A 15570-nucleotide genomic window follows, 5' to 3' on the forward strand; every position below is an offset into this window, starting at 1 on the left:
TATAGAATTCATCCATCAGGAAATAGAGTTGGGTCCTTCTGCATCTTAGTTAACTAATTTAAATGTCAGTTCAAATGTTACTTCGGAGGATATAAAACTCAATCTACTAAGTGACTTACTATATTTATCTTGCCCATCTGTTGGAAGAAAATATCATGTATTTTACTATGGCATCTCAGTGTTGCTGAAATTATATAATTAGTATGACAGAATGTTTAATGAAAGGGTCTAACCTTTTCTTGACATGGGAAGGATTTCCTGAAGTTTAAGATTTTTCACTGGAAATAAAATGTGAATTAAGTTTTTAATGTGACTGATACATATTTAGTTAGAAAGTTTTGCCTTCAAATAGCTGTTTATGAATCTAATTTGCAATGAACATAAATCTGTATTTTATTTTTAATCTTTATTTTCAATGATAGCTAATAATAAAACAATAAAAATAAGCATCTAAAATATGAACAAAAATTAAAAGAATAGAGGGCTAGAAAAATAATTAAGATTATGTTCCAGATATTGACTAAATCATAAATGTTTAACTGTGTAAAAGGAGATCCATGCACAAGAATCTCCTCAACTTAATTGTATTCCATCTACTCTGTTGGTTGCTTGCCACAACTTTTGTACATAGGCACAATTCTCTATTAGGATTCCAAATAGCCAGGCCCCTAGCACAGGTGACATTTCCTTCATCTCCAAACTTAAAACAATGATGGTAACAAAATAATATTCCTTCAAATATGGCAGCATTAGATTGAAAAAACAAACAAACAAACAAATCCAAACCACCCCAAATCAACAGACAGCAGAATTTCAAGGAAGAGATTATTATTTTAGAGACATTGGGAACTCTTCCCAAGTAGTCCTGCATTCTGATGTGGAATAAGTCACACCAGCTTAGCATGCTGTATATTTATCTATATTTATCTCTGTTTTTCTGTGAACCCGGATTGCATGCTTAGAGTTCTTCACTAAGATACAAAGAGCTAAATGTTGGAAAATAAGTCAAACCAGAATTCAGACAAGGTATAAGTGCTTCCTTTCTTGGGACTAGACTTCATAAGAACAGATGTATAGTTTCTAGGTCCTCTTGGATACTATACTGGTGCTAGAAAGCCACATTATATTAGTGGCAAGATGTACCTTTTATCAGTACTAGCTGATATAGTAGGTACGCTCATTCTGCAAGGATAGAGTTTGCAAAGTGCTTTTTTTAAAATTGGCATTATAAAATAGTTTTGAAACTTCAATTGCTCCATAATGCAATAATTTGGATGATGAATGGTACTTGTAGGAAATAAGAAACCAGCTGTACTGGTTAACAATTGCTTCATAGTCGAAGTCAATGTGCTCAGTATGGCATATAAAATCTTATATAGCTGGGGACCAGGTTACTTGAAGAATTGCTAATTCCTATATAGCTTGCATCATACTTTTTGCTAATTCTGTTTTTTCTATTGTGAGAACAATTTGCTATTGTAATTGTTATTGTTCTGGAAGGGACTTAACATATTTTACTGAGATCTCCTAGTGTTCTAAAGAGTTATTTAGAATTTTTAAGGCCTTCTTAAGTGGGCTTTAATGGCTTTTTACTTTGGCTTTTATATCAGTGTTTGTAAGCTGCCAAGAGCCACAAATGGACTGGGCAGCACATACTTTGTAAAAGAAAAAAGTAAAAACAGAATATGCTTTATTTGAATAGTGAAATAGGATCAAAGCAAGATTTTATTTTCATTTTGATCAATACATATATTTTGTCTTAATTTTATATTTAGCTATTGGAATATATCAATTTAGCCACCAACAAGCATCTCAAAAGTTCTGTTTTTGTCCTAAACAATATGACACGCTATATATGGGAAAGAAATAATTGGAATCATTTATGCACCTTTTTACCACAAAATAATATAAATATTTCATGTTATTTAAACATGTGGATGTCTAAATGCATTAAAAAATACCAGGTCTCATACATTTATTGAAAAGGATGTTTAACTGATTTACATAATAGAATCATACCTCAGTTGTTTTCTGAAAAGAAGCTACATGCCTCAATAATAGGAATTTCTTAACAGCTTCTTATAACAAAAGAAAAACTATATTCGGATTCCAAGATAAATCTTCTATTATCATACCTATAAAAGTTGATCTGATGGTCCAATGGACTTTTTGAATAATAGAAGAAGATACATGTTAGCAGCAATTATAGGACTCAGCCTGCATAGTAAACTGTACGGAAGAAATGATTCCAATTATTTCTTTCCCATATATAGCGTGTCATATTGTTTAGGACAAAAACAGAACTTTTGAGATGCTTGTTGGTGGCTATACTGGAAAGGAAAGGGAAGTTTCTTTCATTTCTTTAAATTAACATAGGGTTGACAATATGCTTCTAAATATCTCCATTAGTGGTTATTTAATTCCCTAATCTATTTAAATGGGCGGTTTAATGTTTCAACTCACCTAATTTCGTATTTTTACAATTATAGCACATCCTTCTTCTGCCCTTTAAATTTCTTCTGTTGTCTTTTGAATGTCTTCATTCTTATTCCATGGTCTTCTTTCACATCCTGTACTGTATCAACTTAAAAACCAACTTCCACTCTCTTTTTTTATTGCTACCTAGCAATGTTTAAATCTAAGTTATTTCCATTATTACTTTTTAGACTGGACATTTAGGTTTATGTCTCTTCTGCTAGTCTTGCAATAGGAACATTACATTGATGCAACAATCTTTTGACAGCAATTGTTAGTTATAAGTCATAGCACTTTTCTGAGATACACAGAAAAAGATGCTGTTCCATTCAGAATCTGTATGTTTCCTAGGTGGTATCTGGCTAGTTATACATGGAAATGATAGTTGAATCTAAGCCATTAGATGGATCTGGGACCCAATCCAGCAGAGTTCCGAATAATCTGAATCGCTTTTCATAAAAACATATACAGAATAACTGAGAAAACACATGCTGACATTTTGCTGAGGAAAGCAACTTTCCCAGAACCAGTGCAAACAATTAGGGACAGCTGCTCAACACACTACAAGAAACAACAAACCTTGCTTTCATACTTTCTACCTCAGAGTAGTTTGGCACTACTTGACAAAATAATTTAGTACTGGTTAGCTATTTTTCTATAGTACACGAATGGGATTGATTGGCTTAGCTTGGTTATCAGCTTTGGTTACAACGTTACTCTGGATTTCTTATCAGGTAGATCATGTATTCTGTTTTGTGTGCACAATTCCTCTTCAATTAGTTGCTTTATCAGTCTTATTAATATATATCAAATTTCAATTACACCAGCCTGTGCATGCTTCAAAATGGTACACATAAAGTTTATACTTACTCAAAAAATGTTGTCCATCCAATTTCATCACTTCTAGTTGCTAGGAGTCCACTGTTGCCATGATATGTAAACAAGACTAATTCCTGTCCTTGTGCTATCATATTTTTTAAGCAACCGTTGGTTCCTATGGTTAACCAGATGACTTGATTGTCAGGAGATACTACCCTTACTGGCATCCGATTGGGGTCACGCCTAATACGAAGGGTATTTCCATTGCTATCAGTAACTGCAGTTATATCATTGTCATTACTGTAGCTAAAATTGTACAGATAGTCTCCTGTGACTAAACTCATTGTGTACTGATGAGTGCCATTAACATCAAAGATATAGAGCTCCTGATCAGTTGGAGAGGCAACTTCATAAAAGTTCATGGAATTCAGCAATGGTTTGTTTTTTGATACAGCTCTTATTCGAATATTTCCAAGATCTGCAATATACAGTGTTCCATCAGGTGATACAGCTAAGGAAGAAGGGGCACTGAGTTTGGCATCTTTCGCATAGCCATCACCATTTTGATAGCAGTCACAGTTAACATCATTTTTGCAGTCGCATTCAGAAGGTATTCCAGCTACTAATGAGATTTCTCCATCAGTTGTTACTTGTCTTATTCTGTTTATCTTTTTTTCATCGGTTTCTGTAATGTAAAGCACCCCATTATAAGATAAAGAAATAGCTGTGGCTGATTCTAAGGTAGTTTGTACTGCATGTTTTCCCACTGTATATTCCACTCCAGGAACCTGGCAGTGCATTGGCCTTCCAGCAGCTATACGGACTTGCCGATTTTCTGTAATTTGAAGCACCACGTTGTTATCCAGCACATATATGGAGTTATCCATTGGGTTGATAGCTAAATCTGTTGGCCACTCTAGACGTACCTTATCAAAACAAGAACAATTTATTAACACTTTAGTTAACCTGGCTTTAACCACATACATTTTCTGAATGAAATTTAAAATAGCTCTAGTTGCTACTTTGGGAATACTTGTCTGTTTTCTTTTAATTGCATGGAATTACTAGAGAATGATGTTATTCAACAATTTAAATGACTTAACTTAGGTGAAAACAATTAGACTAAAAATTAAAAACAATGAACAGCCTGGAAACAATGCAACTTGATTTTAGCAGCTGAACTTGTATGAATGAAAGAGTTAAAAAAATTAAAGGAGCTTCATCACTGGAAGCTTTCAAGAAGATACTGGACTGCCATTTGTCAGAAACAGTGTAGGGTCTCCTGCTTGGGCGGGGGTTGGACTAGATAACCTACCTTCCAAATGTTCATCTGTTAAAAGTTAATGGAAGAGTTGTTTAAATGGGGTTCTGTGGAAACAAATAGGGCCTTCAGGTCTAACTCCCACACAATATTAAGAGTTTGTCTCCTGACAAACACAGCTATGCAAAGAAAATTCTAGAGAAACTCTACTGAAAAAGGCAATATTTAAAATTATATTAATTTGTGATCCTTTTATTAAAATATCAGTCTAGCAAAATCTCTTACAACGTTGTAAAATGCTGGCAAACTTCCAGTTTGAGCTTCTTCAGCGACAGACCGAAACCTCGTCTCTGCGAGGCTTCGATCTGTGCTCGCCACTGGAACATCCCGAGCTGGCTGGTTTCGGGGCTAAGCCACCCCATCGAGGTGGTGAAGAGTGGGGAGACTGCCAGCAGGGTTGAGGAGAGCTGCATCTCTCCTCCCCAGCTGGCCATTACTCCCTTTCCTGAAGGCGGTTGCAGTGGTGGTCAGAAATGGCCACCACAAAGAAGAACTTGACCGGAAAAGAATGTGCAGGAAGATAAGAAGAGAAAGTTTTGGTTGACCGGGTCAAACAGCAAAAGCAACAAATAAGGTACCCTGGAATTGAAACTGTTAAAAAACAATAACATTGTTCCCTAAGAAGATTTTTAAGCTGCGAAGGAGAGAGAAAAGGGAAAAGATTTGGTTTTCTCCTTTTCCTATCCTGACAGCTAAGAGACCTAAGCAAGAAATTGGAAAAAAATCCACTTTGACATCAATAGGCATTTAATGCTGAAAATAAAAAGTCAAAGGGATAATAAAAAATTTCTGGATAATTAAAAGCTTTTGAAAACAGGAAAGGAGAGAAAAAGAATAAAAGGGTAGGATCTGGAAGGGAGGAGACTGCCTGGAATTAAAAAAGAACTTACAGCAAAATCTCAACAAGACTACCAAAAGATACATTCTAAGTGAAATATTGCAACAAAAACCCCAAGAAGAGAAAGTCAAAAAAGAAATAAGAGGATATAACTCGGGACTATCTGGATTACTTGATGATTTCTGGATTCTTGGTTATTGTTTTGAATGACTAAAATCAATCGGGTAGTTGTTTAAAACTGTTTAAAATGGCTCCACTTTTAGAAGAACTGAAAATGGAACTTAAAAAGTACAAAGAAAATGCACAAGAAGGGAGAGGTTCTTTTGGCTTCATATTTCAGTTTTTAGAAATGGAGATTTGGAATTATGAGAAAGAACAAGAAATGCCTGCAGAACAAGAAGATTGCGACAAGGAAGAAGCCATCTTTAATGAACAAGTAATCTTAGATGAGGGGGAAAAAAAGGAAAGCGGGGAAATAGAATGGAAAGTTTAAGATTGGGAAAAACAACTCAAAAAAAAAGAGTGAAAAATAAGTATAAAATCAGAAAGCAACAGAAGAGGGAAATGCAGAAGAGAGAATTAGAACTAGAGACAAGGGGGTAAAAAGGGGAGGGAGAAGATGAGAGGGAAGAAAAGAAGTTATAAAGGACAGAAGCAAAATATAGAGAAACAGGGCCTATTTAGAGATAATGGGTGAAAACTTAATGGAAAAAGGGATTCTGCAAAGGTACATAAGATAGTATGTTTATATTAGAAGCAGAAATAATTTTAGAAAATATGAAACAGTGTATGATTAAAATGTCTGATAAAATAGCTATCGTAATTCAGTGGAATGCTTGTCAATAAATAAATGTAACAAAAGATATATTTAATGATTTATAAAACATATGTGAAGAGAAGGGAAAAATTAATTATGGAGATTATATGTGTTTTTAAGGAAGTATGATATTTAATTGAACAGAAGTGTAAAAGTTGTTATGATTTTAATGATTATTAATGATAGAACTGAACTGGAATGGAATGAGGGTTTATAATTACATATATTTACAATCTTTCTTTTTTTTTAAAGAATATAGTGTGTATTATAAGAATGTACCAAGCAGAATTCGATTGAAAATTATGTATTATGTATTATATTAAAGGTCATAAACTTAAGGTATATATTGGAGTTTAAATAAGAGTTGAATGGATGTAATTAAAAGATATAAAGGTGTCATACTCCAATTAGTAACTACAGGAGAAAATTTGTTTAATGAGAAAAGATAATATGAAATTGAAACAGAACAGACAAAAGTATAAATATAACAATTTGAATTGAGATGAGATAATCAAAATAAAATTGAGAAAATTAAAAGAGGGGAAAAACTATATAGAAAATGTAAAATAGTATAAGATGGAATAGAATACAAAAAGGAGCATGAAATTGAGTTTTGTGTTTGTATAAAGAAGTTCAACCCGGGAGCATGCTATTTTCAAAAAGGATGTTTTACTTGTATTTTGTATGTGTGAAAACCCAAATAAAACTTTATTTAAAAAAAGTTGTAAAATGCTATGCCATCGCAATCATAGTTCTGATTAGGAGATACAGCATCTGAGTTATGCTCAGACAAGAATAGGTTTTGATAAACATGCTGATTTATGAAGTTTGATAGTCTTTCTTGATTTTTGTCATGTGTTAAATTGCTTTCAGGTATAAAGTTCAGATTTCTACATTAGCTTTTGACCCACTGCAACATAGCAAAGAAGCAGCAAGCAAGCAAACAAATAAAGAAAGAAATGTTTGTAGCACACTAGAACAATGAATAAATGTTTGCACTAAATGTATCTGAGTCTTGTAGTTTTCTAATATATTTTAATACACGTGCAAATAATTGTTACAATCCACCTTGAAGGTTTTTGTTTTTTCTCAATTGTTTCTAAAATGAAGTTATAAAATGTATACAATCTTTGTTTTTATAATTGTTTTACTTTAATGATTTACATTTTGTAAAATTAAATAAATAATTTAACTGAAGGTTGTTTCCAGGGACACTAAATTTAACACAATGTTCTTGTGTAAGGCAGTAAATTTTATTTTAAGGAGTGATCAAAGGTGAAATAACTATCAATATCTTAACACAAAATTTATTGCTGATTTTTTTTAATTGTCTGGAATTCACAGACAGAAGGCATAAATAAATGCTAGCATAAGAACATTCTATAACATAAAAATCTTTAAAAACCCTCTTTCTTTCCTTGTCTCCTGCCAGGAGTTTTATTTGCTGAAAAGACATGTGAATGAATAGATTAGACCTGGATGGATGAATGAATGAATAATCTATTCATTTAGACCTGTACTTATTTTTTCATTAGTGAAGATGCAATAAAGAAGACGCTGATGTTGTTATTGTGTGAACTATACAGGCTGTTTCAAGGGAAAACGGCTTATCTCAAAAGGAAAAAAAAGAAATCTTTATTAAAAGTACCTGGCTGATATGCATGCTGGTGTCACATGTTAATGGTCGCGCGGAAGTCAGATCATTTGAACCAAGTAATGTTGATATTATTCCATTTTGGTCCACTTTCCTGATCATAGTCCCATCAACAAAATAGATTAATCCATTTTTATCTACTGCCACTCCTTCAGTAAAACAAACAAACAAGGATATACTATATGATTTTATTTCAAATTATAACAATCAACATTTTTCCTGTTCTATTTATATACACTATTTTTAATGTCTTTTCATGAAACACCAAGAATGATTCCAAAGATTTAATAGAACTGTGTTCTAACCAGATATATCTAGTATTGCTGGGATATCATGTATGAAAATAAAACATTGCTTGTTGCAGTTTGTTAAGCATTGTGTCTAAATATAAATTGAACCCTTCATGATTCCCTGGATACAAAATCTTTATAGCATGCATACAGATGGACAAATGATGATATATGCATAATGATGCAATCATGCAATTGACATGATTTACGTATTCGCAACACATTTATGATGCAAGTATATAATTATGGTTTTGCATGATTATTGCATCATATACATGCCATCTTTTAGGTATCATTCCAGGTTTCCATGTACATCCCTGGTAGAAGGTAAAAATATTCAAAATGCATGATAATGAAAGACAAATTATTAATGATAGGAAATCAAAGACTTCATTTTTGCCACTTTAGTTTTGGAAGGTTCTTCCATTCAGAAAACAAAATATAAGTACAGGATTGAGTAAACAACTAGATAGTGTTAAATATTATCATGAGCACTGACTAATATTGTGTATTTTTTTCTTCATAAATTTTCAATTTCCTCCACCTTTAGGACTCATCAGAGTAGCTTCTACAGCCTTGCCACCATCACCACATCGTGCTTCATCAAATGGAAGGCACTGTTCTCCAGTCCCTGCTACCACATCAGCATTTTTTGTCAGATCTTTTGCTCCTGTAAGTGATTTTGGACGATAAATCCGTCTTGTATTTGTATCAGAAACATACAATTCTCCTGTGACTGGATCAGTTGCAAGATAGTATCTATGAGCGGGATTACTACTGTAAAAAATAAAACAAGTTCTTTTTAGTATGATTATAATCCCATTTCACATTTTTGTTTGTCTAATTCAGCGGTTCTTGAACATTTGGTATCCTTTTACATTCTAAAAAAATAATAAGATCTCCAAAAAGCTTTGGTTTATATGGGCTATATCTATTGATATTTACTGTTTTTAGAAAACAGGGAAATTTTAAAATAATTGACTCAGCAAAGACTACACTTTGAGAATGAGTGATCTAGTTTTATAGGCACATAGATTGTCATTTGTCTTAAAATTTGGATCAAATTAATTGTTTTGTGATCTTTTTGTTTTAATTCTATAATTGTGTATAATTCTATGATATCTCTAACATATTTGAAATGTTAATTTCAAATAATCATATTTGGATTTCTTCACTTAGATTGCTCTTTTGTTCTCAACCTTTTCTCATAAATCAGCCATCTGAATACACAATCCATATTACTGATAAATATATTGTGTTTTCTTCTGATCAAAAAGCACCATCTTATCATTAGCGTAATTTCAAATATTAGACATATTTGTGATTAAATCCAGCCTTTTTTCAAATATTACAGCATTTTAAAAACCTCTAAATATGCCACCATATTTTCCTATGAAATAAAAGAATATACAATTTTGGAGCTTTTCTTCAAGGCTCAATCAATTTTGGAGAAAAAGTTTTCTTTCCTAATGAGTAAATAACTTTATTGAATATATCTGCTGCTCAAAGATATAATCCAAAAGTTTAACTAGCTGCATCAATAACAATAGATCTAACTTATGGCATAATGAATGCATATATAGCTGATAATATTAGACTGCCTACCACTACACAAAGCCCTAGTATCCGTCAGATCAATTTCTAATTTATTTGCAAATGTGCTACTAACATGTATCCAATAGACTTGGTGGTATTGGAGCATCTGTTCACAAAAAAAGTGCTTAGTATTTCATAAATATAAATATAAAAGTGCTAGAATAACACATTGCATGTAATATTGTTGGCAAAGGGTGTCAGAGGTTAACATAAACAAGTTGTGACTAAATTATGGTTTGAAGTAGGGACAAGTTTTGAATAATTACTAATATGTTATTTTAATAGACACAGAAATCTGGATGGAAAATGTAATGTTTAAGTTTTGGTAAAATTTGATTAAAGCAGTAGGACAATTGAACAATATAAGCCTAAACTGGAGGCATTCTAACTATTTTTAAATTGTGAACAGATTTTGGCAAAGCACTAAAGGTTCTGATGGCTTATTCTGATTTTTATTTTAAGAAGATCAGAAACCTATTAACTGGAAAATATATTTTTCAATTTTTTTAAAGATAAAATAATGGTTACAGTAAATAATATAATGGATCAAATATATGCCTTTTCATGCATATCTTCTGACTAATGTGTTTACACTTTGTCTAAAGACAAATAAAAGCTGTCATCAGATATAAAATTCAACTCTGGATTATAATTTTACACAGTTTGGTTGGAGAACAAATTTAAATAAAAGAATATTTAACTGGCACAAAATAGTGGAATTTGGCTTAGTTTTATTACATTAGAAAAACACTGAAAAAGAAAGTGAACACCCAAATACTGTCATTTTTAAGGTGAGAGAGAACAACTCAAGGAATATATATTTTAACAGAAGCTACCTTTTGTATCATTTTATGATTGGAGAAATGGCAAACTCGTGTATATTATTAAAATATGTTAGAAAAAGTGGGATTCAAACGATTTTAATTCTGACTTTTTTAAAAAAAATTATAAGTAGAAAAGTAGATTATCTCTAATATCTTCTGCACTGGAGACAAATTCCTTGTGTGTCTAAGGAATTGGCCAAATAAAGTATTCTGTTCTGTTCTTCTCCCTGTTCCCAGTTCCATTCCATTCCATTCCAGTGTTAAGAGCTTCAGACACATTTGAGATGCCAGAGATTAAATTTTATATACTAGATTTTCCATCACAGTGCTAAAACATTCTCTGATCTATTCTGTTGAAACCCAGACATGTTTGTACACATGTATACAATGCTCAACTATGTATCTGGGTTACTGCAAGCCTTGATGCCCAGGAGTCAAATGTGTATATGGATTCCATATAAAAAGGCAGTATGGTAGTCTCTGTCTATGGCAGAGGTCTTCAAACTTGACAGCTTTAAGACTTGTGGACTTCAACTCCCAGAATTCCTCCTCCAGTCATGTTAGCTCAGGAATTCTTAGCAAGTCTTAAACTTGCCAAGTTTGAAGACCCTTGGTCTATGGTATTGAGGATGCCCAAAGACAAAGAGGTGGGCGATAGGTGTAGCAGAATGAAGATAGCAATCATTGAAATAAAACATAGCCAATACCCTAAAAACAGATCAGAAATATATAAAGATAATGAAACACTGTTTTATCTGTTTTAAACATTACATTTTCCTAAGGAGTCATACTTTAAAAGGTAACAAGTTAAACTAGAATGTGAAAGTAATTTGATTAATAATAAACAGTAGCAAGTTTTCACCTTATGCTTACTAAGAATTATTTCGGAATATTTTAAGCAATAATGTTTGAAGCAGTTTTTGAAGTACTTTATTTACTCATTTAAAGCCAATAATAGCTTCAACAAAATGTATGAACGTGCTTAAAATGCTTACCTATGTCTAAAATCTTTATTTCTTGGTGGGTAGGCAAAAGAAGGAAGAGCAAAAAGAACAGTATTAGAAGGAAAAAGTTAAAAGAACAAAAATTGGTAAGGTTGCTGGTAAGAATTTAGCCTTAATTTTATGTATTAATTTATTAGTTAGATTGATCTGGGAACTCCAGGCGGCATAAACAATCTCCATCCTCCAACTTTTCCCCACAGTAACCAACCTGTGAAATCATTTGGGTTGAGAGAGACACATTGACTCAAAATCACTCAGTGAATTTTCATGGCTAAAAAAAGACCCAAACTTGGCATCCCCAGTGATAGTAAATACTGTGGCCATTACATATAGTGGTTCCATTGGCATGGCCACCTGAATGGTTATGATATATTAAATGGTTTTCTATCTGTGTGAGTAAAATAATATTTTCATACCATTTGAATTTTTATATTCTGATAAAGAGATACTACTGAGTCATCACAACCACATTCTAAAAATTATTTAAAATTAGGGGAAAATATACCTTAGTTCAAGTACACTTGTTACATTTCCAGATGGGAATATCCGTCGAACATAATTGAAATCTCCTACATAAAGGCTTCCATCAATCCCACAAGCTAGGGCAACTGGAGCTAAGAGTTTATTGCCATCTGCTTGACCATTGCAACTTGGACAAGAAATGCTGCGTCGTCGGCCGTTACCCATTATACTACTGACAACTGGTGGTTGCTGAGAGATAAACTGATTTTCCCCATTGCCTTTATACAGGATTCCTTAAAAAAAAAAACAGAAACATGATCCCCATTCTCTTTGTAATAATTTTTTTATAACTAGATACATTTTAAATAGAGTAAGCTTAAAATTTCACAGTGTGATTGCATTTCACATTAATATATGAATAGTGTATTTGAGCACATACCAATGAAATTCAGCAATAGTTTGTTCATAAACTTTGCGAGCGCATACCAAGAAACACTGCTTTAGAATCCCATTGGCATTGTCCCTTCAATTCCAACTGTAACTTTATGTAACAATGTGTTAGATATCCTGTCCTCAACAATTCATATTTACAGCTAGTTCAGTAATAAGACAAACACGGATCTTCAGATAATCCATAATGAATCTCTCCTAATTATTTTTATCTACACTTGTAATATTATGTATAATAAGCCAAATATGTGGAAGCAGAACCATATGCGAACAGCTGATGTACTGCTGGTTCTCAAGTGTGCCCACGAACAAGAGCTATGTATGTGCGTGTAATCCCAGTTAGCAATACTCTTCTGTTTCTGGACAGAATCCAAATCTATGTTTGTCTTCTTTTGTTCCAGATAACTGGAATGTTGACTGCATCTCTGCATAAGCTGCTTCTCAGTCTGCTTCATGAAAACGAATTGCAGAATTTATTTGCATGCAGATTTTCTCTTTTAGTTTCGGCTGAATGTTGGATTGGAGCAATGATTTCCCATTCTTTCTTTTCTTGGAATAAACTACAAACATATGTGCTGTTACAAATCAAAATTTTGTATTAGTACATTATTACTGTAGAGCAGTTTTCTGACAGCCTCAATTTCACATTGCAAAATGGTTTTATAATAATTTACTTTGGGCTGCAGAGTCTGGTTTTATAATGTATTTGGAGTTACGTTCTCATATGTCAAACACAACAAAAATGCTTTTGCAGGTCACCTGCCCTTTAAACCTAGTTCTGCTCAAAGGCATCAACAATTATTGGAAAAAGACAAAGTATCTTGCCAGCATAATTTTTTATGACCTTCACAGGAAATGTGGGGACGGAAGATATGTACCTAATGTAGACTTTTACAATTAATGCTGCTTATTGGACAGACTTCTTTCCTCATTATTATCAAGATTAATGAGTCAATCTAAGTCTGCTGCAAGAACAGTGAGCTATTATTGTAACATTGGTTTCATTCTAAATGTCAATCTAATTTAAATCATGCAATGTACATGTCACTTTGTATTTCATTGACTGTACAAAACTTAAAATTGAAATTCATAATTATTATACTTTACCATTACCGGTAAATATATATTTATGAAGTTTCACAATCCAAGTTACTTTTTTTTCATTAGGTAAATATTTCATATACTATTAAACATTATCTATCTATCTATCTATCTATCTATCTATCTATCTATCTATCTATCTATCTATCTATCTATCTATCTGCCTCAGACACACCCTCCCTCCCTCCCTCCCTCCCAGAAGACTATACAGCAGACTTATCTTTACTCTATATGGAATTCAATTCCTCATAAACACTTAGGAAAAAAGTGCACTACTGGAATCTGAACTCCCCACTTCTATGATTATATCCTTTACGATTATCAGGAATCCTGCAATGTCACTTAATACATGAGTTCTATAAATGTAATCATGTTTCCTAGAGTTAGCACTATACTATCTGATTTAAACATTTCCTCATTACACTGAAAAGTTGTTCTTTCACATCTTTCTTTTAACATAAACAAGGAAAAGATGAACATTCGACTATTGCAGTCATTCAAGATATTCATATAAAAACCTTCCAACAGTACTTTCTCTAATCTAAGCCAATGTATTTTTCTAGCTCACTCATCCTAGTCACTTCATTTATTCAATTAACACTTTCAAAAGTCATTATTTGCCAACTGCCTCCTTAGCACATCTCTAAGTACTGAAGTTGATTTACAAACAGTATATACTCAATAGAAAAATAAATAAATGAACATACATATACTTTAAAAAAACACCACTGCATGAATAAGTTCTTGGCCACCTATTCCTTTTGCCTTACATGAGTTACCGCATTGACTGGATAGCACCTTCATTTTATATTGTTTCATGGTTAATGGCCCATTTAAAAGGGGTAGGATGCCATCTCTTGGGAAAGAGCCAATATTTTACTTACTTTGCCTATTGAATCAGCATATTTCTATTTGATTATTTGTCATCAAGCTGGTGTCTACTTTTAGTGCTCACACAGATATTTTCTTAAGAAGGGGATATTCCTTTACCAACCTCTTACAATTTATTTCACTTTCTCTCTTTCCCTCTCTCTCATACACACACAGTTTGTTTGTTTGTATACATTGCATAGACATAAAGTATGTTTGGAGGGACAGAATCAGATAAAAGAGTGCTATATTGCATGGAAATTAATTGATTTGGAGAGGAGCAATACATTTTGTGTTTCAGAATAATGAATTAATCACATTATTGGAAGAAATAACAGCATTCTCCAAGATAATGCCTATAAACTTATTTTTAAAAAGTGCAATTATGTTCAGATGTGGAATCTGGGACTTTAGGCTTTTCAGTTAAGATGCACTATATAACATTATAAGATTAATAATACTCACCATTTTGAACATCTAATACATGGTGTTTGTCCAGTGTCCATCCACCCATGTTGGAGGCATCCAATTCATAACCTTGTAGAATGGCTGTCCGTTTTTCCCACAGTGTTAGATCCAAACAAGATTCATACTCATAGCCAACAGATACTGAAATAAATAATAAAATAATCATTTTACTATAAACTAAGCAATGCAATGTTTGATAGTCATGATTAATTTATTTTCATTTTACAGTGTTATTAATATAGAGTGACTATGAAAGGCTTTTAACTATTTGATCTGATTAATTTTAATGTTTAAATGTTGACATTTAAATAAATATATGTTAAAGCAATAATTATATAATATAGAAAGCAGAAGCTGGAAATGTGGTACACACAAATTCTGAAATTAAATATTTTGAAATTAAATTCAAAAAATTAAATGATTTCTTTTAAAATATGACATGAAGGCTGGCATTTGAAAAGGTCACTGATCCTTGAGTCAGAATCCAATCAAGAAATAACAGTTAATCACTGATACAAATATCATAATAACTATTCTCATTTATTTAATTCAATAAAAAGTATTACAAAAATATTATATGT

At 32.4% G+C, this 15570-nt stretch overlaps 1 protein-coding gene across 23 annotated transcripts in view; it reads right to left on the reverse strand.

The window, feature by feature from the left end:
• Nucleotides 1-15570, reverse strand: part of TENM3 (teneurin transmembrane protein 3) — a 660890-nt gene that overhangs the window by 26666 nt on the left and 618654 nt on the right. For 15 of the 23 annotated variants that reach the window (XM_087936357.1, XM_087936356.1, XM_087936365.1 and 12 more), the window contains 6 exons: nt 14987-15130; nt 12144-12393; nt 11630-11650; nt 8759-8991; nt 7919-8073; nt 3346-4220 (listed from right to left, as the gene is read on the reverse strand). In XM_087936357.1, coding sequence (XP_087792483.1) covers nt 3346-4220; nt 7919-8073; nt 8759-8991; nt 11630-11650; nt 12144-12393; nt 14987-15130 — 1678 coding nt within the window. The remainder of the gene's footprint in view (nt 1-3345; nt 4221-7918; nt 8074-8758; nt 8992-11629; nt 11651-12143; nt 12394-14986; nt 15131-15570) is intronic. The other 8 variants (XM_087936366.1, XM_087936360.1, XM_087936363.1 and 5 more) reach the window with 1 other exon arrangement.

Source organism: Pseudonaja textilis, chromosome 6 (genome assembly GCF_049901715.1).
Source record: "Pseudonaja textilis isolate UNSWEBS1 chromosome 6, rPseTex1.2, whole genome shotgun sequence".
Lineage (NCBI taxonomy): Eukaryota > Metazoa > Chordata > Lepidosauria > Squamata > Elapidae > Pseudonaja > Pseudonaja textilis.